The sequence below is a fragment of the Pristis pectinata genome, chromosome 3, assembly GCF_009764475.1.
Source record: "Pristis pectinata isolate sPriPec2 chromosome 3, sPriPec2.1.pri, whole genome shotgun sequence".
Lineage (NCBI taxonomy): Eukaryota > Metazoa > Chordata > Chondrichthyes > Rhinopristiformes > Pristidae > Pristis > Pristis pectinata.
Genome location: NC_067407.1, coordinates 15,706,999 through 15,734,745, shown reverse-complemented (window position 1 = coordinate 15,734,745; position 27,747 = coordinate 15,706,999). Strand labels below are relative to the sequence as shown.

At 43.2% G+C, this 27,747-nt stretch overlaps 1 protein-coding gene across 1 annotated transcript in view; it reads left to right on the top strand.

The window, feature by feature from the left end:
* abca4b (ATP-binding cassette, sub-family A (ABC1), member 4b) overlaps positions 1 to 26,217 on the top strand; it is a 128,148-nt gene extending 101,931 nt beyond the window's left edge. Inside the window, exons 37-50 of the mRNA XM_052011178.1 lie at positions 365 to 542; positions 3,405 to 3,520; positions 3,639 to 3,786; positions 4,405 to 4,528; positions 8,723 to 8,852; positions 10,703 to 10,820; positions 10,905 to 10,967; positions 11,065 to 11,171; positions 11,367 to 11,508; positions 14,619 to 14,753; positions 16,717 to 16,820; positions 16,908 to 17,000; positions 17,507 to 17,756; positions 24,560 to 26,217. Of these exons, the coding sequence (XP_051867138.1) occupies positions 365 to 542; positions 3,405 to 3,520; positions 3,639 to 3,786; positions 4,405 to 4,528; positions 8,723 to 8,852; positions 10,703 to 10,820; positions 10,905 to 10,967; positions 11,065 to 11,171; positions 11,367 to 11,508; positions 14,619 to 14,753; positions 16,717 to 16,820; positions 16,908 to 17,000; positions 17,507 to 17,756; positions 24,560 to 24,718 (1,867 nt within the window). The 3' untranslated portion in view covers positions 24,719 to 26,217. The remainder of the gene's footprint in view (positions 1 to 364; positions 543 to 3,404; positions 3,521 to 3,638; positions 3,787 to 4,404; positions 4,529 to 8,722; positions 8,853 to 10,702; positions 10,821 to 10,904; positions 10,968 to 11,064; positions 11,172 to 11,366; positions 11,509 to 14,618; positions 14,754 to 16,716; positions 16,821 to 16,907; positions 17,001 to 17,506; positions 17,757 to 24,559) is intronic.
* Positions 26,218 to 27,747: the final 1,530 nt, after the last annotated feature.

Here is a 27,747-nt window from a genome sequence, read left to right as displayed (position 1 = left end):
ATAACCTTAACTCCATAATCTCGCTGACACCCAGTGAACTTTCACTTCCTTGCTTATCAAGAATCTGCTTTAAAAATATTCAAAGACACTGCTTCCACCACAATTTGAAGAAGAGTTCTCCAAACACTCACGAGAGAAAATAAATTTTCCTCATCTGATTTTTAAATGGTTGACCCCTTATTTTTAAACAGTATCAATATTTAACGCTTGCAACCAATTAGTAGTTTTGATATTTGGAAAGTAACCTCTGAAAGCGTTAACAATACAACAATCATCTCTTTGATTCTCCCTCCCTGTTGTAACTGTGTCAGGTTTACTGATGTTTCTTGCTGCCATTAACGTCCAATTGGATATGTGATTTCAGCCTTACTACTTCAGTGGATGCAGTGATTGCGATCAGTGTGGTCTTCGCCATGTCATTTGTCCCAGCCAGCTTTGTGATCTACCTGATACAGGAGAGGGTTTCGAATGCTAAGCACCTGCAGTTTGTCAGTGGAATGAGCTCAACCACCTACTGGGTGTCCAACTTTCTTTGGGATATGGTATGTCATAACCCGCTGTTCAAAGGAAAAGCAAGCGCAAGTAGGCAGTAACAGCTGTTAGCAATGTTCTTCACCTGAAGACGTCTTACAATACAGATGAAATGTCCAAAATATAATACAGTTCAGTAGCACAATGGAAAGAGATAATTGCAACATGCCAAAATTTAAACAATTATTTATAATTTTGCATTTCCAGAGGAAATGATATGAAACCTACAAACTCAAAGACTTCAAGCAAATTAGTCAAACATGATTTACCTTTCATAAAACGATGTTGACCAAGTTTAATAGTACTCAGCTTTCCTAAATGGTTAGCAATTTCCCCTTTGATTAATGATTAGTATCTTGTCAATAATAGCTGTTAAACTAGTTGACCTTTACTTTCCTGCCTTTTGCCTTTCTCCTTTTTTTGAACAAGGGATTTGCACTGGCTGTTTTCCAATCTTCTGGCACCTTCCCAGATTTTCGCGAGTTATGAAAAATTTCAGTCAATGGGCCCACTACCTCTGCAGCCACTTCCTTTCAACCCCTCGCGTGTAGTCCATCAGGTCCTGATGACTTGCTGCCTTTAGCCCCCTGAGTTTCTCCGACATTTTATTCCTTGTAATTGAGATTTTTGTAAGTTCCACCATTTTATTTGGAATTAGCCCGTCTGATATCTTTGTGATATTAGCAATATCTTCCATGGTGAAGACTGATGCAAAATATTTATTCAACAAGTCTGCCCTTTATTTATTTGCTGTTATTAATTCATCACCCTCCTCCCTAGAGGTCCCTCATTTACCCTAGCTTCCTTCTTCCTATTTATCTATCCATAGAAACTTTTACTGTTTGTTTTTATACCTATGTGCAAGTTCTCTCTCAAAATTCTTATTTTTCATTTTCTCCCTTCTTATGAGCTTTTTTAATCTTCTGCTGCTGGATCCTAAAAACTTCCCACTAGCCCTTGCCACCTTGTACACCCTAGTTTTCAATTTTACATTACCCTTTACCTCCTTTGTTAATATAGGTTGTGCCTTCTTCTCTTGCAATCCCTCTCTTTGATTGCGATATTAATCCCATTCACCAGCACTTCTTCTACAGCCTTCTATGACCTTGGTGATTCACTTGCTTCTCTAAGTACTTCTTAAGATGATATACTGTTGAGCCTTATGTTGTAAAGAAATAGGAAATTTCTGTTGTGACAACTACAATGCAGTGTCCGCTGTCTCCAGATGCCTTCAACCCAAGCTTGATGCATGGTAGTTTCCCATATTACAATCATGACTACACTACATTAGTACTTCATTAGCCATAAAGTGCTTTGGAACATCTTGGGAGGGACACAAACCTGCTAAAAAGCAAAAAGAAATAAGAAATAGCAGCAGGAGTTAACCATATGCCCCTCGGACCTCCTTCACAATTCTTAAAGGTTATGGCTGATGTAACCTTGACCCCAGCTCCATCTACCTGCCTGTTCCCTGTGACAAAAATCTCCCTTATAATCCAAAGATCTTGCTGTTTTGGCCTTGGATATCTTCTTTTCTTAAGCTGTCCCTCATGGTCAAAGATGAGTTTTTTCAACTCCAGTTCTGTGGGTTCTGTGGTAGTTCAAGAGTCCCATGTGGAATCTGCAGATACTGCCTCAGATGGAGCAGCTGGTGTTTGAAGGACGCTGATGTTGGTCGCTCCGTCCACTGTTTATGTGCGGTACCCATGTTTTCCCATCATTGAGACTCAAGGTGCTCAGTACCTTCCTGGATATTCCTTCTCCATTTTGATCAGTCATTGGTCAGGGATTTCCATGAGTCAGTTATACTTTTTCGAAGAGGTTATGCAAACATCCTCGAACCATTTCCTTTGATCTCCTGGAAATCTCCTGCCTGAAGTAGAGTGCTTTCAGCAGAATGGTGTCAGGAATGTAGACCATGTGGCCTGTCCATCAAAGTTAGTTAAGTGTGACCAGAGCCTCAATGCTGTGGTTATTAACCTGGGAGAGGTTGTTGACCTGGGAGAGGATGCCACTTTTGAATAAATACAATGACTCATTGATAAAGACAGCTCATTCTTTTCTGTGATATTCCAATATCTATTCTTCTACAACCCCAGATGCTATCAATCTCCAGTTTGAACTTGATGACCAAAAAAACCAAAATTCTATGGAGAAAGGAATCACATTCACAATCCTCTGAATGAAGACATTTCTTTCTTGCCTCAATTCTAAATTAACTATGACTCTGGTTCTGGGCTTGTTGGCCAGTGTGGGTGGGGCAGTGGCTCAGCTAGTACAACTGCTGCCTCACATTGCCAGAGACCTGGGTTCGATCCTGACCTCCAGTGTTGTCTGTGTGGAATTTGAATGATCTCCCTGTGACTGTGTAGGTTTCTTCCTGATGCTCCAAGTTTCCTCCCAGTCAGTAGATTAATTAGCTACTGTAAATTGCCCTTGGTTTGCAGATGAGTGGTAGAATTGGGGGCAGTTGATGAGAATGCAGGGAGAATGGGATTAATGTAGGATTCGTGTGAATGGATGGTTGGACTTAGTGGACCAAAGGGCCTGTTTCTGTGCTGTATCTCTCTATGACCCGATGAGAAATGGCCTGTCAGCGTTACTCTGTGAATAGCCCTCGGAAGCAGTACATGTTGACTGACTGGAGGGAAAGGCGTAATGAATGTCTAAAAATGTAATGTTATTTATGTAATATCACACCATATTATCTGAAGCCTTACTGGACTGGGTGAGTCATCCTTAGTATATTGATGGTCAAAACTAAAGTGAAAAAGTTAAGAATGAGTGATTGTCACTTTTAATTGATGTGTTATCTTGCAGCATTTGTAACATTTCACCTGACAATGAAATGTGATTGTTTCCCTATTCCTCAGTGTAACTATTCAGTGACCACAGTAATGGTGGTCTTGATCTTCATCGGCTTCAAGAAGAAAGCATACACCTCTTCACAAAACCTGCCTGCATTTGTAGCTCTGTTACTGCTCTATGGGTAAGGCATAAAATCAGCGCCTCCATTATTTGTTTTCTCAGGTATCCATTAGTTACATTTTTGACTCCAAAATTAACACTAGCATCAAGCGTCAAACACTTGTTCCCTTCTGTTCCAGGTGGGCTGTGACCCCCATGATGTACCCAGCATCGTTTGTGTTCAGTGTTCCCAGCACTGCCTATGTGGCTCTGTCCTGCATCAATCTCTTCATTGGCATCAACGGCAGTGCTGTTACCTTTGTTCTCGACTTGTTTGAAAATAGCAGGGTGGGTTTTCTTTGAGCTTTTGTGTGCCTACTAATTAGACATTTCTTTTTATTCTTTTCTCTGGGAGGATGGTGGAGTGGGATGAGGGGTAGTCCTGGCGATGTAGAGATACTTCTGCTTTGGTGATTTCTCTGTTAAAGTTAATTATTGGTGGAATGAGAGACTAGATATTTAAAATCAAATGAATGAGTCTTTAATTCATTTTGTTCACAAAAATATACAATCTGTTACATTTTTATAAAGATATTATTGGTTCTACAAGGGTATCTGTGAAAATCCACAGGAATTCAACAGAGATCATGAGCAAAGGTACAGTCTGATTGATGGCCAGTAGTTACACAGGAAGAGAAATGATTGGGAATAATGCAGTATGATAAATAGCTGGCAGTGAGATAAAGTAATGGGTAGCTGGAAAGGACGCAGGGTGATAAATAACTGGCAAGAGCATAACGTAATGAAAGGTGCCAGTGATGTAGGGCATTGGATGGCTCATAAGGATGTCGGGTGACAACTGATAGGGAAATACACAGTAAGCTTGTAGGTTCTGCGGTGGTTCCGCAGGTGTGTCTTATTTGCTGTCAGCCAGAGGTCAGTACAGTTTGTTTTTTTCTATTCCAGTTTCTACAGATGTTCAATTCAATGTTAAAAAATGTTCTGATAGTATTTCCACATTTCTGCTTGGGACGAGGTCTGATTGACATGGCCATGAATCAGGCAGTGACCGAAGTATACGCAAGGTTTGGTAAGTCCTCACGATAGTAAAAGTTTCTCTGTCCTCAGATTCTGTTATTCTAAGTGATCATAAGTGAAATGTTGAAGATATTATTGTGGAGGGTGATTATTATGCTGAAAATGAAATCACCATTTTAAGACAAATTTTCACCTTATTTTAAGTCCCCTCAATGCACCATTTGTCAATAGAGAAACTGCAGCCACGGACTCATTACTCATTATCAACCTCACTTTTGATTTACCTGTGAGAAGGTATAAATGTAACAATCATTAGCACTCTCTCTATTTTACCATCCACCCAATGAAGCAGTATTGTGAATGTCCATGGAAAATGCTCGAGTCCTTAAGTCAGATGTTTTCTGAAGATTCGGACTTACCATCCTGGGTATTTGTGACCAATCAGGTAATTCCTCACCTGCCACAGTTAAACTGCATCAACTTGTGGCAGCAAATGTCAGCACCCATTGGACGAGTAGATATCTGGACACCAAACTGTTTAACATTTGTGATACCAGCAAGTCATAAGTGCTGTCACTTGATAGCAGTTTCAGAAAATAATCTAATGATAAAGAAGAAATATCTAAAACCCATCTAATCTTTTTGGTTTAAGAAATGAGTTGAAATGTGCTTTTACTGGAAAGGAGATGGTTGTGGTTAGCTTTACTAATTTGGAACTTGCTGTAGTGCACCGATTCCTCTGCTAACCGCATACTGAAAGTACAAATATTCAGTGACTCGTGTTTACGTGGTTACTGCAAGAGCAGAGCAACTATTGCCTGCATCACTGGTTTCCTGTTGTCAGAATCCAACTTGTTAACATATTATTAGGGCATAATACTCCCTACAGAGCAGCTTTCCAAAATGTTTTAGTAAGCCTGCTCACAACTACCTCAGGGTGAAAGAACTAAATCTTCAATAGTTATTAAGTTTTGAAGTTGTAAGTGAACCATTCAGGGAACTGCAGAATCAGAAATACTTGCATTCTCTGTTTTGCAGTGTATAGACATGGGTTTTTGTTTTCCACACATACTCTGCTGCAAACCTTGTAATAATATGTTCAGTAAAAGAAAAGTTGCATCTGAGATTTATGATCTGAAAGTTAGGGAGTTTCAGGACTTATGGGTTTGGTTGCTGTAGGCAGAGCCATCATTGGTGGAGTGATTAGAGCTGGGGATACTGAAGAGACCAGAATTGTTGGAGCAAGGAGATCTCAAAGGATTCCAAGGCTAGAAGAAATTACAGAGATATAGAGGAATAAAAGTATGAGGCAATTTGGAAATGAGGATGGGAATTTTAATATTCAAGTGTTGCATGGGAACCATCTTAGGTCAGAGATGATGGATGAACAGAACTTTGTGTATGGTAGGACATGGGTAGCAGCGTTTTGACTGATTATAATTTACACTGGGAAGAACAAGTAGACTGAGCAGGTGTCTGTGGTTCAAGAGCAAGATTTGCCATCACTTCACCCAACCAGGGACTGACAAAACAATGTTGTCTTGCCAGTTTTACATCCAGACTGCAGCACAGAGAGGGCCACTTGTCCCAGCGTGCCAGTGTTTATGTTCAACGTGAGGCTGTTCCCACTCCTCTTCATTGCACCAACCTCACATCCATCTATTCCTTTGTCCTTCATGAAGTTACCAGCTTCCCATTAAATGTATCTGTGGTCATCATCCAACCAGTCACTGTGATAACGGGTTCCACATTGTTACCAGTTGTTGGTTGGTGGATCCCAGAAAAAATGTACAGTTAAATACATCCCCCAGCTTTACACACACACTCTCTGGAACTGCCCTGATTCCACCCTGCTTTATAAGTCTTAATAATTGTACGGTGCTGGTCAATGATTGGGTGCCAGCACAGGAATGAAGAAGGGACAATGTATTTCTCACATCCACAACAGTACATTCAGGGCTGAGGAGCGGCAGCTGGACAACCCATGCTCACTGTACAGCCATATCTCACTCTACAAACCAAAACGTGCTTCCTGACGCCCCTGGAGATAATTGATAGCCACCTTAAAGATCCTCCAGTCTGAAATGTCCATTTTGATCAGGTGCCCATTACAAGGTGCATTCGACGTAAAGGGAAGGGGTGTAGCCTTGTAACTCCCAATCTTTTCCAGTCTGTTACCCTGGGAAATGCACATATTGAGGACAAGAGTGGAGGAAAATAAGCCCATATCAGTTGAGTGCTTCTCTTCAAAAGAAAATTGGATAAATAGCTGAAGATAAAAACCATTGCGGGGTTCTATGGAAAGAGTGAAGCTTTGGGAACTAATAGGGTTGTTCCCTGAAGTGTGTGTCTTAAGCTGGAATACAATTGCGCAGTCACTGGCAGCTGTTTAATGCTGGGCCGGTTCTTGGTGTGAGTCCTGGCAGTGAGGGTCAGGAAGTTTTTCATTGAAGTGTTGTGAAAACGTCCTTGCTGAGATTTTCAAAGAGGAGACACAGGAGCCCATTGGTGGAGCTAGCTTCTTATGCCAGGGTGGGCAAATTTTACACGAGGTACCTACTGTTAAAGTAGCTGTGTTTTAACCCTACTCTTTACTGAAACATAGCAGTTTCAGTAAAGTGCTTAATCATTATATCATGGAACACTGATAGACATAGAATAGAATTGTGAAGCTATAGCCAAGCTAAAATAATAACTAATAAACTTTCAAATAACCTAAGAACTCAGTTGTAAACAATTGTACCTCAGCAATGTACATTGACAGACCTGTTCCCATTAGTATGCAGTAACACCAGTTATACTTTTACCTAGCAGTACTATACCCAATTTTTATAATGACAGACCTGGACTTAGCAGTATTCTTACCCCAGTGTTATACAGCAACAGACCTGTACACAAAAGCACTGTGTACCCCAGTGACAAATTACCCCCACCCTTATATTGTATCCAGTATTGCACAGGTTGGTTATCAGAACACTAGGGTACAGTACTGATGGGCATTGGTCTAACAGACCTCTGCATACTGGCCCTGTATCTCGATGATGCACTGTGACAGACTTGTACCCAGCAGTACTGTATAATGGTGTTATACAGTGACAGGTGTGTGTCCATCAGCACCATCTCCCAGTGTTATACACTGACAGGCCTGTACCCAGCAGTACTGACCATGGTGTTATACAGTGACCAACTTGTGTCCATCAACACTATCGCCCAGTGTTACACACTGACAGACCTGTACCCAGCAGTACTGTACCATGGCGTTATTCAGTGACAGATGTGTATCCATCAGCACCATCTCCCAGTGTTATACACTGACAGACCTGTACCCAGCAGTACTGACCATGGCGTTATACATTGAGAGACCTGTGTCCATCCACACCATCTCCCAGTGTTATACACTGACAGACCAGTACCCACCATCTGTATCCACTGTATCCTGGTGTTTTATACCTCTACCCAACAGTAATCTACCCCAGTGTTATAGTTACAGACCTGTACCCACCAGTATCGTACCTCAGTGTTATAGTTACTGACAAGTAGCCACCACTACTGTTAGTGTTTTATACCTCTACCCCACTGTTACAGTGACGGACCTGTACCCACCAGCAGTGTATTCCAGTGTTTTATACACCTGCCTACTGGTACTCTACCCGAGTGTGACAGTAACAGACCCGTGTTCATCTGTATTATATAGCCTTGTCTAGAGTTGGACATGGATGGGTGTCCCATATGGTCATTGAGTAGCTGGCTCCAGGCCCATTTTCAGGTGGGACCTAGGTAGGCAACAGGAGATGGGGGGGGAGGGGGGTAGAATTTGAGATCAACCTCTGCTCCTAGTTGGGACAGTCCTGGGTATCGCCAGAAAACGTTTGTAGCCCCATGGCACCCTTGCTGCCCACCTCGTCACCACCAACCCATCCCCCTCCCCCCCAACTCACTCGTTGTGCTTGTGCCGGAGAACATTCCAGAATAAAAATCTTGATTGGATTATCCCTATTTAGAGGTTCACCGTGTGCCTTTCTCGACATACACAGTTAAGCTAATTCAGTGTACAATGGGGCTTGGAAATGAGAATGTTAAGCATTATCGAGTCATAGAGTTACACAACAGGGAAACAGGCCCCTAGACCCAACTCATCAGTGTTAAGAGTCAGTCAATATTTACTTCTGGATACAGGTTTAGAGTTGTTCTCATTGGACTGATGTTAATAAGCTAATTAGTTAATATGTTGAATCTTGTCTTGCAGGTGAAGATTTTTATTTTAACCCATTCCATTGGGAGTTCATCGGCAAGAACCTAACAGCCCTGGCAATCGAGGGCGTTGCGTACTTCGCTCTGAACCTCCTCTTCCAACACCGCTTCTTCCTCAGCCACATGTACGTACATCGCTTTCCTCAGCTGAGAAAATCCTTCCTCTGTCTGCTACTCACACCAAAAGCAGTGCATTTATCTGCACTCACTCCACATATTCCTTAATATTTCTTTTCTTCAGGCAGCTGATTCCTTTTTGGAAGGATTTATGGATTTTGTTTCAATAAAGCTTAAGTGATGAGAATTGCATTAATCAACTGCTCAGTGTAGAAATTATCTGTAACAACAAAACAACTTTATCCGCAGGAGCAGGTATAGGTCAGTCTGTCCTTCAAGCATGCTTTGCCTTTCAGTAAGATCATGGCTGATCCAAGCTTGACCCCAACTCCATTTTCCTGCTTGTTCCCCAAAACCTTTGATTCTTTAGAGTCCAAAAACCTGTCCATCTCATCCTTGAATGTATTTAATGACTCCACGTCCACAGCTCTCTCAGATACAGAATCACAAACATTCACAAAGCCCTTGGGGAAAAAATTCCTCCTCATCTCCATCCCAATTGGGCGCCCCATTGTTCTGAACTATATCCCTTTAGTTCTAAATCCCTCCATAAGGGGAATCACCCGCTCAGCATATACCCTTTCAATAATATCACCTCTCATTCTCCTAAATTCTATTGACTATAGGCCTAACCTGCTCAACCCTCCCTCATTAGACAACCCCTTCATCCCTGGAGTCAATGTAAGACTCAAAGCCAAAATCTGAAAAAAATACAGAACCTCCAGGAAATACTTTGCAGGTCAGGCAGCAGCTGTGGAGAGAGAAACAGAGTGAATGTTTCAGTTTGATGATCTGTCACCAGATGAAAAGTAGTCAATCCAGTGAACTTTGAAGGGCCTTCATCAGATCATTCCATAACAGTCTCAACAGCAGGGAGCAGGGTGCTAACAACCCCATTCACAATTCTAACATTCATTCATAAGATGACACATGAATCTACATTGGGCATTTACAATTGTTCTATAGCCTTCTTATGCGAGGGATTACTGAAACTGAGGAATATTGATCAAAGGATTTTAAACCCCTGAAAACTGTAACACTTTAACAATAATAGCATCATGGATTTGTTTGCTCATTTAAAATGAGCAACCTCCTGGATCATATTGAAAAATAATGGACACCAAGCCCACCATGGCTATTTTAGGAGGGCTGGAGGTGGGATTTAGGAAGGAGAGGAGGGTTTTAGGGGGAGGTTCCAAGGCACAGGATCATGGCGGCTGGAGGGATACCTGCCAGTCGAGGAACAAAGTTGTGAGGGAGACTCCAGATTTGAAGAAATGCGGTTCTCTGGAAGAGTTGTAGTTCCAGAGGATATAACAGGGCCAGGAAGGGGATGGGCCAGGGTGGGATCTAATTGCATGTTTGAGAATTTTAATTTGGAAGTGCCGGGGAACTAGAAGCCGACGTACGTTCGGACGTGGACATTAGCAAGGAGAAACTGCTTTACCACAGTAACACAAAAGTGGCTTCAACAGAGGAAAAGAAAATAGGCTTTAATGCAAAATGTGCTGAGGGTTTGCAATCAGCCCATTTTACATGATTGACCCCTCAGTCCTCTGTGTCTCCTCTGCCTTATCAGCTAAGCTGAAAACTACCCAAGCTCATCCTTCCAGCCTTTAGTTTACTACCTGTTGATATTCCTGTCTATGCTCGGTTTGGCAAACTGTCACAACTGCTTTCACTATGGGTTCACTGATGACTACTGAGACATTAAGCAGAGGCCGGAGTTCACTCATGCACACCCACTATACATATCAGGAAATCCTCCACACATTCCTGACACTCCTTGGCCAGGTACATCAGCTCTTAATGGTTGCAGTCACTAGCTCCAGTTGAATGTCTTCCTGTTTTGATACAGGCCAACAACTTTCAGCAACTTGCCTGCCATTGAAGAAGATGATGATGTGACAAAGGAGCGTGAAAGAATTCAGGGTAAAAGCAAGCACGACATTCTGAAAATAAAGGAACTTACCAAGGTGAGTGGAACCCGGTCTGCTTATTGGTGGGGATGGATGTGAGGCAGTAACCCCTTGAACTAAGGTTGAATTGTGTTCCCACAGTATTACGCAGGGAAAACCCAGCCTGCCGTTGATAGGATCAGCGTAGGTGTTCGTCCTGGAGAGGTAGGTTTCATCCTCCAAATAAATACGTTAAAGCTATTTGCACAGGTTTACAAACTGTTCTTTACATTTGTTCATTATCTTTTCCACTGGACTTCAGTGCTTTGGGCTTCTGGGTGTCAATGGTGCTGGAAAAACAACTACCTTCAAAGTACTGACTGGTGACATACATCCCACATCTGGTGAAGCTTCAATAGCAGGCTACAGGTACGTCTCTGTGCATTCCGAGCTGATGTTGGAAATGAAACCTTGGTATTTTACAACTGAATCCTCATTATGTAGGCTGTTTCTTGGGAACTGAGCACTTAGAAGAAAAAATGTGCTGCCTTTAATAATTTTGCTTTGTCCTGAACCTTGCTGTTTCATCGCACTCCCTCTCTGTTTTGTGAACCTGGCCCCCAGTATTCTCACACACATTGAAGATGTTCACCAGAACATGGGATACTGCCCTCAGTTTGATGCAGTCGATGACCTCCTCACAGGCCGCGAACACCTCCTGCTCTACGCACGCCTGCGCGGAGTTCCAGAAGATGAGATCGAGCAGGTAATTTGCCCGATGATTATTATTGTGCAGATTATGGCAGATGTGGAAGGGTGACATTGCAGGAAAGAGAGCTTGATGTACTTTGGGCTGTGGGGGAGTGGGAAGGAGGGCGGGGATGGGACAGGCGTATGGGGTTGTAAATAAAGCTCAATACTTGTCAGCTCTATTGAAAGGATGAAAAACGATAACACCAACCTCAGCTCAACATCATTTGTGCCATTTGCCAGGAAGGCAAATGCAATGTTAGCATTCATTTCGAGAGGACTAAAATATAAAAGCAAGGATGTAATGCTGAGGCTTTATGAGGCGTTGGTCAGACCACGTTTGGAGTATTGTCAGCAATTTTGGGCTGCATATCTAAGGAAGGATGTGCTGGCATTGGAGAGGGTCCAGAGGAGGTTTACGAGAATGATCCTGGAGATGAAAGGGTATTGGCATCGGTATTGGTTTACTGTTGTCACTTGTACCGAGGTACAGTGAAAAACTTGTCTCGCATGCCGATCGTACAGATTAATTCATTACACAGTGCATTGAGGTAGTACAGGGTAAAAACAATAACCGAATACAGAGTAATGTGTCACAGCTACAGAGAAAGTGCAATGCAGGTAGACAATAAGGTGCAAGGTCATAACAAGGTAGATTGTGAGGTCAAGAGTCCATCTCATCGTATAAGTGAACCGTTCAATAGTCTTATCACAGTGGGATAGAAGCTGTCCTTGAGTTTGGTGGTATGTGCCCTCAGGCTCCTGCATCTTCTGCCTTATGGGAGAGGGGAGAAGAGAGAATGACCTGGGTGGGTGGGGTCTTTGATTATGCTGGTTGCTTCACCAAGGCAGTGAGAGGTATAGACAGAGTCCATGGAGGGGAGGCTGGTTTCCGTGATGTACTGGGCTGTGTCCACAACTCTGCAGTTTCTTGCGGTCCTGGGCAAAGCAGTTGCCATACCAAGCCATGATGCATCCAGATAGGATGCTTTCTATGGAGCATCCATAAATGTTGGTGAATGTCAAAGGGAACATGCCAAATTTCTTTAGCCTCCTAAGGAAGCAAAGGCACTGGTGAGCTTTCCTGGCCGTGGCATCTATGTGGTTGGACCAGGACAGGCTATTGGTGATGTTCACTCTAAGGAAGTTGAAGCTCTCAACCCTCTTGAACTCAGCACCATTGATGTAGACAGGAGCATTTTAATGGCTCTGGGCCTGTACTCGCTGGAGTTTAGAAGGATGAGGGGGGATCTCATTGAAACCTATTGAATATTAAAAGGCCTGGATAGAGTGGATGTGATGTATCCAGTAGTGGAAGAGCTTATGACCAGAGGGCACAGCCTCAGAATAAAAGGATGTCCCATTAGTACTAGATGAGGAGGAACTTCTATAACCAGAGGATGGTAAATCTGTGGAATTCATTGTCACAGATGGCTGTGGAGGCCAAGTCATTGGGTACATTTAAAGCGGAGGTTGATAGGTTCTTGATTAGTAAGGGCATCAAAGGTTATGGGGAGAAGGCAGGAGAATGGGGTTGGGAGGGAAAAATAAATCAGCCATGATTGAATGGCGGAGCAAACTTGATGGGCCGAATGGCCTAATTCTGCTCCTATGTCTTATGGTCATTCAGTCTTTTTGTGTCTCCACCTATCACAAACATTCTCGTTGTTCTCTCTACTTACTACTCCCCCTACTCAACAACCTAAAACATCTTTGATTTCTAACTTTTCCAGTTTTGGTGTCTCGTTTGCAGGGAGATAGGTTTAGTTTAATTTGGCATCATGGTCGGCACAGACATTGTGGGCCGAAGGGCCTGTTCCTGCGCTGTACTGTTCAATGTTCTATGATGAAAGGTTATCAGTCCGAAAGGTTAACTCTTGTTTCTCTCTCTATAAATGTTGCCTGACCTGCAGAGTATTTCCAGCATTTTCTGTTTTCATTTCAGATTTTCAGCATCTGCAGTTTTTTTTTGCTTTTCCATCACATAAAAAATGTTAGGTTAGGTGACTCGGGCCGAAGAGATACGTTTCAAGAAACATAGTAAAAGGAAGAAAGAGAGCAATGGAGTGGAGCTATAGGAAAGGAACGCTAGACTTTAACATCCAGGCAGAAAGAGCAGCCACCAGTGGTGCAGCAATTAAAGTCTCTGCATGAAAGCAGAATTGATCTGGAAGGTCACAGTCCTGAAGAGGTTTACAGTAGTGGAGAGGTGTGAGCCCATGGAGGGTGCAAACCAGAAATGAGTGTGTGCTTTACAAATATTTTTGACAAAGTCTGGCCATTCCGCATTAATATTCAAATGTCCAGAAACTTTATTAATGAAATAATGCTTTAGTCCTTTCAATTTACTTGTTCATTAGAGGAAGGCGTGAGATATGTTGAAATAAAAACGAAAAACTCAGCAGGTCAGGGAGCATCTGTGGAAAGAGAAACAGTTAACATTTCAGGTCCAGGAACCCTTCACCAGAACTGAAGTTCTGATGAAGGTCCCAAATCAGAAACCTTTCAGGCTGAAGCCCTGCATTCGGGCTCGTAGGGTCCTGATGCAGGGTTTCGACCTGAAATGTCGACAATTCCCTCCCTCCCACAGATGCTGCTCGACCCTCTGAATTCCTCCAGCAGTATATTTGTTGCTCACTCTGCGATCTCCTGTTGATGTGCCTCTTCCAAAAGCAACAATGATTAAGACCCACTTTATATGTTAAATTAGAACAAGTTACATCTGTATAAGCAGTGTTAATGAAGTAAAACCTCTACCGATGCTGACTGAATACGCCCACAGCACCCCCCACACACACACCCACACACACACCCACACACACACACACACACACATGTACACACACACACAAACACATGTACATACACACACACAAACATGTACGTACACACACATACACACAAACACACACATACACACACACACACACACACATACACACACACACGTACACACAACCACACACATGCACAACAGCAGACTACAGTGAATAAAATGTGACTTCCATCCCATAGTAGGTACAAGCCTATGGGCTTGAATGAGGGCAGTCCTGCATTCCTCAGAGAAGGATCACTGCCTGCAGCACTGAAATATAAGGTGCTCAGTCTCTGTCAATCCATTTCCAGGTGGCCAACTGGGCAATTGAGAAACTGGACCTCACGGAGTACGCCGATCAGACAGCTGGCACGTACAGCGGAGGCAACAAGCGCAAACTCTCCACAGCCATCGCCCTCATCGGCTGCCCTCCGGTGGTGCTGCTGGTAGGAAACTCTGTGTCTTTTTCCATTCCAACATTTCAGCATCTCAGAACTGGCACCAGAATTAAACTATTTGACTGACAGCTCAGTAAGAAGAAAAACTTCCATTTATGTAGAGCCTTTCACAATCTCAGGATGCCCCAATGCTCCCTACAGCTTGAGAAGTACGTTTGAGAAGTATGTTCATGTAGGAAACACTTCTGCCAAGCTGTGCACAGCAAGTTCCCACAAGCAGAAATCTGATAATGACCATATGATCAGTTGATTTATTGGAGCTCATGAAGAGAGAAGTGTTAGCCAGGACACCAGGAGCCTTCAAAAGAGTGCTGTGGGATCTGTTACATTCATCTGGAAGGGCAGGCTGGGCCTTAGTTTAACATCTCATCTGAAAGATGCAATCCCAACAGAGCAGCACTCCGTCAGTAGCGAACCTCAATTGTGGGTGTCCAAGTATGAAATTGAACTTCCAGTAACTTGCATGAAGGAAATTTGATTAAGTGGAAAGAAAATAGGTGCCATGGACTAGGGCATGTGGGGGTGGAGTGGGAGATGGGGGAGTGGGGTGGGTGAGGTGGGTGTTGGGTGGGCTGTGAAGTGGAGTGGGTGTATTATTTGGAGTGGGGTGGGGGTGGTGTCAGGTTGGAAGTAGTCTGGGGGGCAGGTGTGGGCCAGGGAATAGATAAGGGGGACACCTATTGAAGTAAACCTCAGCCCTTCAGCCACAAACTGGCTGAGATAAACTACTTGAACTGAGGCAATAATGGCATCAACTGTCCTGTGTGTGAAGTTGCAAGATGGGAATTGGACCATTAAAAAAAAGATGTTACTGCACTAAAGACTCCACACCAGGACTACACTATATATTTTTCCATCTCTGTTAAAATATCCAAATAGATTATAACAAAACCTTACCACCTTCAAAGTTGGGTTTTAAGACATTTGGAATCTCTCCTATAGAAAGAAATAAAATATTCCCAATAAGCAATGTTCTGATAGCAATCAGGCTGTTATTGTGATAAGTACAGGTGTGCTTAAGACAATCTTGTGTCTCTTCAAAGAACTGGAGCAACAATAGAACGTAGAACATAGAACACTACAGCACAGTACAGGCCCTTCGGCCCACGATGTTGTGCCGACATTTTATCCTGCTCTAAGATCTATCTAACCCTTCCCTCCCACATAGCCCCTTATTTTTCTACCATTCATGTGTCTATCCAAGAGTCTCTTAAATGTCCCTAACATATTTGCCCCCACAACCTCTGCCGGCAGTGCGTTCCACGCACCCACCACTCTCTGTGTAAAAAACTTACCCCTGACATCCCCCCTATACCTTCCTCCAATCACTTTAAAATTATGTCCCCTCATGTTAGCTATTGTTGCCCTGGGAAGAAGTCTCTGACTGTCTACTCGATCTATGCCTCTTATCATCTTGTACACCTGTTGTACAATGTCATGGGAACACGCACAAGTTCCACTCCATTTAGCACAGGGACAATTATTGCTGTTCCTACATTGTCATTGGGTTAGTCTTCTGAAATTCCTTGCTGGATACTATTTTGGGGACTCCACCACCACCCTTGGCAGTAGGTCAAGGGGAAGGTTCAACCTCAACAGCTTTGTTTAGTAAGTAGGAGTGAGCAACAAAAGAGGACTTGCCAGAATCCCCCACAAGCTGAGAGCAAAGGGGAGAAGTTTGTAAACTTCAGTGGAACTGAATTCCAGGAGGGGGATATAACAGCCAGCCTGTACTGTGGGGCCCACCTAATGTTTCTAATCAAGACTTCGAATAAAAAAATCCTCAATTTCAAAAACCAAGTTAATTTTGTGGTAGCAACCACTTCTGGCACATGACGTTTATAACAATTGTCCAGCTGTTCTTCCATTCTTTCTCAGTCAGGTAATCATCAAATGGTATCTGCATCATGGTTAGTGTGCATACGTCTAAGACATTTATATGTGCCATTAGGATGAACCAACTACTGGGATGGATCCAAAGACTCGGCGATTCCTCTGGAACTGTCTCCTTGGTGTTATCCGAGAAGGAAGAGCTGTGGTGTTGACCTCACACAGGTGACGGAGCTGCTTGGTAACCATTTGTTAAATAAATCCCTTTGCACTGGATACTTAGAAGTGACTGAATTCTCTGCTCACTTACAGCATGGAAGAATGTGAAGCTCTCTGCACGCGATTGGCTATCATGGTGAATGGCCAGTTCAAGTGTCTTGGCACCATACAGCACCTGAAGTATAAGTACGTCCAAATTCCTGTCATCTTCTCTAGCTGTGTTGCTACCCGGTTGAATCCATAAGTATTCAGGCTGTTATCTCAGTGCTCTTTAACAAGATGAGAACTTGTACCCCATTCTTTAAATTCTTAAAATCTTCGTCCTGGAGAGTAAAACCTGTGATCTTAAATGATGGATGTACAACTCTTCCCTGTATTGGCAGGACAAGGGTGTAAATCGGATGTCCGGCACTTGTAAATATTTGGAGCAGAGAGTGACTGACGTTCCAGTAATGCATTTCACAGGCTCGCTAGGTTACTATGGATAACTTGCTCAGTCAGTTCATCCTAACTCATCAATCTGGGAAAAGTTAGATCAAGGAAAATTGACTGTTTGCTTATTATGTTTTATTCCACCTATTGGTTACACAATGACATTTTCTTAAAGAGTAACATGTCACTCATTGATCAAGAGTGAGTCCGTACAATGGGAAAGAATTTTATAAACTGCTGATTCATTTTCTGTTTAATAGGTTTGGAGACGGCTACGTGGTGACTCTGAAGATTAAAGGTAGTCAGCCTGGAGTTTCACCCGACCTGAATGCAGCGGAAACATTTATCAAGAGCAACTTCCCCGACAGTCTGCAAATAGAGAAGCATCACAGCACCATCCAGTACCAGCTATCTTCGTCATCGTTAGCCAAAATCTTCCAGTTACTCATCTCCAACAAGGAGCAGCTGAGAATAGATGAATATTCAGTCTCTCAAACAACTTTAGACCAGGTAATCATTTCCATGGGTGAATTGTTCAGCTTCTTGTAAATTAGTGCTTGGTATCCCTCCGATATATTGTGACTTCCATAAGATCGAGGAACAGAATTAGGCCATTCAGCCCATTGAGTCTGCTCCACCACTCAATTATGACTGATTTTTATTTCAACTCCATTCTTCCACCTTCTCCCCATGACCCTTAACCCCTTTAACCAATCAAGAACCTGTCAATCTCTTCCTTAAATACACCCAATGACTTGGCCTCCACAGCCCTCCATGGCAACGAATTCTACAGATTCACCACCAAATTAAACCTGTATCCTTTCCAGCAGATCTCATGTGCAGTCTCATGACATTAACAACATTGAACAGTTTCTTACGGTGAACTGAAGTTACAAGTGGACAGTAAGGGCAGTGCATTTTGTCTAAGGCAAATGATGTCAGCAAATCCTGTGTTATCTATTTGACGAGTGGAAATTGGGTTTCTCTGTTGGTATATTGGATCTCCCTCTTCTTATGTGGAGTTAGCTGGGAATAATCAAGTGCTAGCTGCAACTAAAACCAGCTTCTTTGATACAATAGCAGAATTACCAGTCCCCATTTCTGCATATTATGATACGGGTTACACCTGAACCCGAAGGGGACCAATATCCTAGCAGGCAGGTTTAATAGAGCTGTTAGGGAAGGTTTAAACTAATTTGGCAGGGAGATGGGAACTGGAGTGATAGGGCTGAGGAAGGGGAAAACAGTAATATATTAAAGATAGTACGCAGTAAAGAGGACAGGAAGGACAGGCAGGTGATTTGGCAAATTTGCAACCAGTGGGATGAGTTGCAGTGCAATAGAGTTGCAGTGCAATCAAAGCAAAAAGTACCAAACACTGGACTTAAAGTATTATACTTAAATGCACACAGCATAAGAAATAAAGTGGATGATCTTGAAATACAGCTACAGATTGGCAGGTATGATGTTGTGGCCATCACTGAGACATGGCTAAAGGATGGATGTCTTTGGGAGCTGAACGTCCAAGGATACACGGTGTATCGGAAGGATAGGCAGGTAGGCAGAGGGGGTGGCGTGGCTTTGCTGGTAAGAAATAATATTAAATCATTAGAAAGAGGTGACATAGGATCCGAAGGTGTAGAATCTTTATGGGATGAGTTAAGAAATCGCAAGGGTAAAAGGACCCTGACGGCAGTTATATACAGGCCTCCAAACAGCTGCTGTGATGTGGACTACAAATTACAACAGAAAATAGAAAAGGCTTGTCAGGAGGGCAATGTTATGATAATCGTGGAGGATTTTAACATGTGAGTGGATTGGGAAAATCAGGTTGGTACTGGATCTCAAGAGAGAGAATTTGTAGAATGTCTACGAGATGGCTTTTTAGAACAGCTTGTTGTTGAGCTCACTAGGGGATCAGCTGTACTGGATTGGGTATTGTGTAATGAACCAGAGGTGATTAGAGAGCTTAAGGTGAAGAAACCCTTAGGAGGCAGTGATCACAACATGATTGAGTTCACTTTGAAATTTGAGAAGGAGAAGCCGAAATCTGATGTGTCGGTATTTCAGTGGAATAAAGGAAATTCCAGTGGCATGAGAGAGGAACTGGCCAAAGTTGACTGGAAAGGGACACTAGTGGGAAGGACGGCAGAGCAGAAATGGCTGGAGTTTCTGCGAGAAGTGAGGTAAGTGCAAGACAGATATATTCCAAACAAGAAGAAATTTTCGAATGTAAAAAGGACACAACCTTGGCTGACAAAAGAAGTCAAAGCAAAGGAGAGGGCATACAAGGAAGCAAAAATTAGTGGGAAGATAGAGGGTTGGGAAGCTTTTAAAAACTTTAAAAAGGCAACTAAGAAGGTCATTAGGAAGGAAAAGCTGAACTATGAAAGGAAGCTGGCAAATAATATCAAACAGGATACTAAAAGCTTTCTCAAGTATATAAAGAGTAAAAGACAGGTGAGGGTAGATATAGGACCGATAGTAAACAATGCTGGAGAAATTGTAATGGGAGACAAGGAGATGGCAGAGGAACTGAATGAGTATTTTGCATCAGTCTTCACTGAGGAAGACATCAGCAGTATACCGGATACTCAAGGGTGTCAGGGAAGAGAAGTGTGTTCAGTCACAATTACAACAGAGAAGGTACTCAGGAAGCTGAATGGTCTAAGGGTGGATAAATCTCCAGGACCAGATGGGATGCATCCTCGTGTTCTGAAGGAAGTAGCTGTAGAGATTGCGGAGGCTTTAGTAACGATCTTTTAAGAATCAATAGATTCTGACATGGTTCCGGAGGACTGGAAAATTGCAAATGTCACTCTGCTTTTTAAGAAGGGTGCGAGGCAGCAAAAAGGAAGTTATAGACCTGTTAGCCTGACATCGGTGGTTGGGAAGTCGTTGGAGTCGATTGTCAAGGATGAGGTTACTGAGTACCTGGAGGCACATGACAAGATAGGCCAGACTCAGCATGGTTTCCTTAAAGGAAAATCCTGCCTGACAAACCTATTGCAATTCTTTGAGGAAATTACAAGCAGGCTGGACAAAGGAGATGCAGTGGATGTTGTGTATTTGGATTTTCAGAAGGCCTTTGACAAGGTGCCGCACATGAGGCTGCTAAACAAGATAAGAGCCCATGGAATTACAGGAAAGTTACGAGCATGGATAGAGCATTGGCTGATTGGCAGGAAAAGGAGAGTGGGAATAAAGGGATCCCATTCTGGTTGGCTGCCGGTTACCAGTGGTGTTCCGCAGGGGTCTGTGTTGGGGCCGCTTCTTTTTTACATTGTATATCAATGATTTGGATTATGGAATAAATGGTTTTGTGGCTAAGTTTGCTGATGATACAAAGATAGGTGGGTTGTGTTGAGGAAATGGAAAGTCTGCAGAGAGACTTGGATAGACTCGGAGAATGGGCAAAGAAGTGGCAAATGAAATACAATGTTGGAAAGTGTATGGTCATGCACTTTGGTAGAAGACATAAATGGGCAGAGTATTACTTAAATGGGGAGAAAATTCAAAATTCAGAGATGCAAAGGGACTTGGGAGTCCTCATGCAGGATACCCTAAAAGTTAACCTTCAGGTTGAGCCAGTGGTGAAGAAGGTGAATGCAATGTTGGCATCATTTCTAGAGGAATAGAATATAAGAGCAGGGATGTTATGTTGAGACTCTATAAGGCATTGGTAAGACCTCACTTGGAGTACTGTGTGCAGTTTTGGGCTCCTTATTTAAGAAAGGATGTGCTGATGTTGGAGAAGGTTCAGAGAAGATTCACTAGAATGATTCCAGGAATGAGAGGGTTAACATATGAGGAACATTTGCTGGTTCTTGGGCTGTACTCTTTGGAGTTCAGAAGAATGAGGGGGGACCTCATAGAAACATTTCGAATGTTAAAAGACCTGGACAGAGTAGATGTGGTAAAGTTGTTTCCCATGGTAGGGGAATCTAGTACAAGAGGGCACAACTTCAGGATTTAAGGGCGCCCATTCAGAACAGAGAAGCGGAGAAATTTCTTTAGCCAGAGAGTGGTGAATCTGTGGAATTTGTTGCCACAGGCAGCCATGCAGGCAAAGTCATTGGGTGTATTTAAGGCAGAGATTGATAGGTATCTGAGTAGCCAGGGCATCAAAGGTTATGGTGAGAAGACGGGGGAGTGGGGCTAAATGGGAGAATGGATCAGCTCACGATAGAATGGCGGAGCAGACTTGATGGGCCGAATGGCCGACTTCTGCTCCTTTGTCTTATGGTCTTCAGCTCTTATCTAGGTTATTTTCACTGGGAAATGAAGCTAAGGTTCTTGGATGGGGTGGGATGCTACAAACCAACAGTTGGTTCTGTTCTTTTGGCACAAAATCATTTTGGTTAGGCTCTTCATTCTGCTTCCTTAAGGTAATTTCCTGCAGTTAAACAGTCACAGACACATGAGATATTTGCCATGACTTCTTTATTGCAGAGCAGGTTTCACTCTGACCACAAAGCATTATGTAAATTGTTCCATCAAACAGCAACACTACATCTATCCAAATGAAAAAAGAATTAATTTCCAATTAAATGTACTTGTTAGTCATCTCTTCAAACTATTTCCTGATCAATTTGGGCAGCACAGTGGTACAGATAGCAGGGCTGTGCCTCCCCGCTCCAGTGACCCGGCTTTAATCCTGACTGCATGCTGTCCGCATGGAGTTTGCACGTTCTCCCTCTGACCACATGGGTTTGCTCCGGGTACTCAGATTTCCTCCCACATCCAAAGATAGCCACTGTGAATTGTCCCTGGTGGTGTAGGTGGGGAAGTTGTTCAGACTGTGAGGAGAATAAAATACGGGATTAGTGTATTGGTATTGGTATTGGTTTATTATTGTCACTTGTACCGAGGTACAGTGAAAAACTTGTCTTATAAACCGATCGTACAGGTCAATTCATTACACAGTGCAGTTACATTGAGTTAGTACAAAGTGCATTGATGTAGTGCAGGTAAAAACAGTAACAGCACAGAGTAAAGTGTCATAGCTATAGAGAAAGTGCAGTGCAATAAGGTGCAAGGTCACAACAAGGTAGATTGTGAGGTCATAGTCCATCTCATCGTATAAGGGAACTGTTCAATAGTCTTATCACAGTGGGGTAGAAGCTGTCCTTAAGTCTGGTGGTATGTGCCCTCAGGCACCTGTATCTTCTACCCAATGGAAGAGGAGAGAAGAGAGAATGTCCCGGATGGGTGGGGTCTTTGATTATGCTGGCTGCTACACCAAGACAATGAGAGGTAAAGACAAGAGTCCAAGGAGGGGAGGCTGGTATCCGTGATACGCTGGGCTGTGTCCACAACTCTCTGCAGCTTCTTGCGGTCCTGGGCAGAGCAGTTGCCATACCAAGCCGTGATACATCCAGATAGGATGCTTTCTATGGTGCATCGGTAAAAGTTGGTGAGAATCAAAGGGGACAAACCAAATTTCTTTAGCCTCCTGAGGAAGTAGAGGCACTGGTGAGCTATCTTGGCCGTGGCATCTACGTGATTTGACCAGGACAGGCTGTTGGTGATGTTCACTCCCAGGAACTTGAAGCTCTCAACCCGCTTGACCTCAGCACCATTGATGTAGACGGGTGCATGTACACCACCCCCTTTCCTGAAGTCAATGACCAGCTCTTTTGTTTTGTTGACATTGAGGGAAAGGTTGTTGTCATGACACCATTCCACTAAGCTCTCTATCTCCTTCCTGTACTCCGACTCATCACTGTTTGAGATACGGCCTACAACGGTGGTACTATCTGCAAACTTGTAGGTGGAGTTAGAGCAGGATCTAGCCACACAGTCGTGAGTGTATAGGGAGTAGAGTAGAGGGCTGAGGACATAGCCTTGTGGGGGCACCAGTGTTGAGAATAATCGTGCCGGAGGTATTGCTGCCTATTCTCACTGATTGCGGTCTGTTTGTTAGAAAGTCAAGGATCCAGTTACCGAGGGAGGTGTTGAGTCCTAGGTCTCGGAGTTTGGTGACAAGCTTGCTTGGAATTATTGTATTGAAGGCAGATCTGTAGTCAATAAACAATAGTCTATGGTGGGTGTGGACTTGGTGGGCCAAAGAGCCTGCTTCAATGCTGTATGACTTTATAACTCTCTGTGACTCACTTCTCTTTCGCAAACTTTGAAATCTTCCAAAGCTGCATCTTTGGCTCTTCTTTTGCCTCAACCACATGCTGCTTCTTGGTGACTTGTTGATCATGCAGGCTTCCTCCTGTATTGCAGTGACACCCTGCCGCATGTCTGTGGCATAGTTCTCAACTTCCAAGCAATCAGGTTACTTACCTGATTTCCACCCCTGGATAATCCATAGTTTACCCCAACTGAACGTAAGAAAGACCACTGCCAGCATCTTCCAACCAACCATAAATTCCATCCCTTCAATCCAAAGTCTGCTGCCTCCTCAGCACCATCTCAGAATGAAGCAGCATTTTAACAACCTTCCAACTGTGGAGCTGTTTCCAATGTCATATCCCTCCATAACAACACCATCCTGCATCCACTGTCATAGCCCAGGAAGAAGCATCACACACCACAGCCTCATGTTCAGCTTCTCTGTGGCTGAAACTTTTACCCCAGGCCTTATTCATTGCCACACTTGATGAGCCACGTGCTTTTCTGCTCAGCCTTCTAATTCCTCCTTCTGAACTTTAGCTCATCCAAGAATCCCTGGATCCATTCTTCTCCAGCTCCTGTTCCTCCCTCAGCTGTGCCCTTCTTGATAAATACTGGCTCCCTACCCAGCTACGCCTCCAATTTAAAATTCTCGTTGGTGTGCCTAGTGCCTCAGATTGCCTTGCATCCACCAAACTCAGATCTTCAACCCGAGACATTAACTTAGTTCCTTTTTTCCACAGAGTGCTTCCAGTGTTTTCTGTTTTTATTTCAGATTATGCAGCATCTGTAGAGCCTGCTCCAGCTCAATAACTCCTGAGCTTTCCCTGTGCTCTTCCTCTCTCTATGCCTGTGGTGTAGACCAGTTTCCTGAGCTCTTTCCATGAGCCCTGCTCCACTTTTCCCTCCCTTCCCTTCAGACACCCCTCCCCCTCGCCCCTATTTAAAGCCCACCATTTTGACTGAGTTCACTACATTTTTAACTCTGTGGTTCGGCATCCATTTTACTTTAATGCGCCAATGAATCTCCCCCCACCAAAGCTGACATATATAAATACAAATTGTTGCTTTGTCTAACAAGGATGGTATAAGTGTTAAAGTGTTATACACTTACTTGCAGGCTCCTGTACTTGTTGGCATTGGTTGTTTGTCACACTCTGACCATTCATGATTGATTTACCTATGCCCAGGTATTTGTGAACTTTGCCAAACAGCAAACAGCTGAAGATGAAAATCTCACTCTCCATCCCCGTGCTGCTGGGGCACGGTGGGAGGTGAAAGTAACGCCAGCTCCGGTGGAATCCACTCCCAACTCTACTGTCAACGAGTCGAACAAGGAGAAATCTTGAGGAAGTGCCAACAAAGCCACAGTGATCAGATTGCACCGTGTGGACTGAATCGCAAAGGTTCTGACTCTGACATCTCTCCTCTGGTGGTTTCAAAAAGAGAGACCCCACATGTGATAACTCTATATTATCAATGTGGCTGCAACTAACAGGAGTTGCAAAACTTGGAAGCCAGGTTTTGTGACTTGCTGGATAGTGAGCTGCTAATCTCAACATCATGTACGTCTAACTCTAAAGGAAGGTCTATCTGTGACTGAGTACAATAGCTATAATTTGCACAGGGCTGTCACCGTTTTTCACAGTCATAACGTAGATGCCTGTGCATTGCTCCCAGCAGGCAAAATGCAGGAACATAGTAATTAAACCTTTACATATTAAAAGTCTGTTAACAACATTCCATGTTATTCAACATTGTTAAAAGTGGGTGTTTCTGTACCCATTTGATATCTAATACTTCAAAATAGACCTTGATGGTGTGCAATAACACACATTGTCAGACTGGACCTAAATAAAAGATAACTAGTGGGAGGGAGTTAGATTTCCTCTGCACACTACATTGTGAACCCTCCCAAAATGCATAAAACCACAGATGCTGGAAAACTGAAACCCAGACAGAAAATGTTGGAGATATTCAGCAGGTCAGGCAGCATCTAAAATGCTAACACTGTTTCTGTCTCAATAGATGTTACCTGTCCTGCAGAGTATTTACAACATTTTCTGTTTTCGTTTATAATCCTTTAACTGGCTGCCATTTCCTTTGTTGCAACACATTTAAAGTACTTCATTAGTTGTAAAAAGGGGCATAAAAGGCACTATACAAATGCAAGTCTGTTTCTTTTATATTAAAAAATAGGTTTATGACTTTGCTGCAGCCATGCTAGATGAATTCTTCCTCTACAGTTCTGCCTTGATAGGATTCTCAGTACTAAAGCTTGTTCCCATAATTTGTGGTGCCACAATTGACATGTATATGGGAGTGTTTGTACTCCAGATCCTGCACTGTTAGACCCTGACTGACAATGGCCCAACATTAGTCCCATAAACCTGTGGCACCAAGAGAATTTTCAAAGATCATACTATCTAATAAAAAGTGATTTAAGTTCTATTTTAGGTCTTTAGTGGTAACCATTAGAATGAGTCAAAAAATAATAGATTTGATGCCATAAGATTACAAATAAAATTCCAACTTCAACCACACTGGTGATTACCCGACATTGTCAATTATAATTAGCTAACAGGAATAGGACCAAGGATCTCTGCTCCTGACCCAGAAATATCCCTCTACCACATACAAACATTTGTCCCACCATTCCCCCACCACCACACACATAGACAGAAACAGTCACACGGACGCAGAGAAACAGAGACACACAGAAACAGACACACAGTCATTTATGGACAAATGCAGCAAAACTCACACAGACACGGACAGAGGGAAAAACACAAACACAGAAGCAGACATGCATGGTAGCAGACACACATACTACAGAGACAGGCGCGCGCACACACACACACACACACAGACACAGACAGACAGAGACACACACACACACACACACACACACACACAGAGGAATAAAGAAACATACACACATACACTCACACAAAACCAGACACACAGAAACACACAGGACCACATGGCCACACAGAGACAGACAAACTCATTGCACTTTGAGAGATCCTTGTGAGGATAAATGAAGCAATCAAAGCTGAGTACTCTGGAGAAATGCTGAGACATTGTGCTATTTACTTGGACATGGAATAGGTCACTGCTAATATGTCCTTTTATTAACTGTAAGAGTTATTATATACCTGAGCATCTGAAAATGCAAAGTCAGTGCTTTTATGAGGTCATTCTTTAAAGAGTTTGAGCCCAGAAATGCTGAACAATCAGCAACATCAGCGGTGATATGATGGTGGTAAATGCTGTGTGTTATCCAAAGTGACATCTGGCATTTGAAAAACTTACAAGTCTTTCTGATGCATTCAGTGCAAATACCCATGACTGGTTGCTGATTACACTGCAGACTCTGCTGTCCTCTACTCCCAGATCGGCAATTTATAAATTCTTAGTGTAGTGAAGTTCCTTCGAACAGTGGCTTGATAGCAGCTCCAAAGCTACAGGGAAAAGGAAGAGCAAATGCCATCTGAGACAGTCCTTTCATTAATCGCTTCTCCCCACAGCAAGTATGAGCATAATGCAATAGCTCGTGTAGAACATAATAGTTTTCTCTTTGCTCTTTATATGAGTACTAGCTGCAGCAGCCCTGGGGGACAGGGTCTGAAACTTCTGATCAAAGAACTGGTAGTGGATGCAATTACTGTTGAGCAAATCATAACCCTCAGGTTCCTCAGGTTCCCTTCACCCTGGGATCACCTCATGAGACAAGTGGAATACAAACCTGAATGTTGTACACCCCACAGTATGAATTATACAGCCAAGACTCTGAATTACATATATAGGGTCTGAAACATGCACAACTCAAAGTCTAAAATGGAATTAAATAGATCATAAAATAGCGCACACTCTGAATTGTGTAATGTAACTTCATACGGCATGGAGACAGGTTAGCCTCGGTATGTTGGTCAATAGCTATCCCTCAACCATCACCACTTAGATGGATTATCTGACTATTATCCCTCTACTGTTAGAGGGAGCTTCCTAAGAACCAAGCTGCGGCTGTATTTCCTGAATTACAGCAGCGATTCTTTCAAAAGTATTTCATGAACTGTAAAATGCTTGGTGATGTCCCAAGAATGTGATGGGCACTGTACAAATGCAAATCTTTCTTACATTATGTGCACAGTTAGGTCAGTGATATTTTCTATGTGTTTGTCACCAGCGCCTAACTCAAGGGAAGCCATAGACCAGCAGTGCTCCGACCTTGACCCATGGGCAGCTCTTGACTTGGCTCCCAGGCTCAGACATCCACCACACAGGACATCCCCCTGCAGCCGAGGGGTGAAGGAAAGTGTTGGAGAGAAGGTTGGCAGGTTGGCAGATGACAGGGCGGGCATTGGGGAGAAGATTG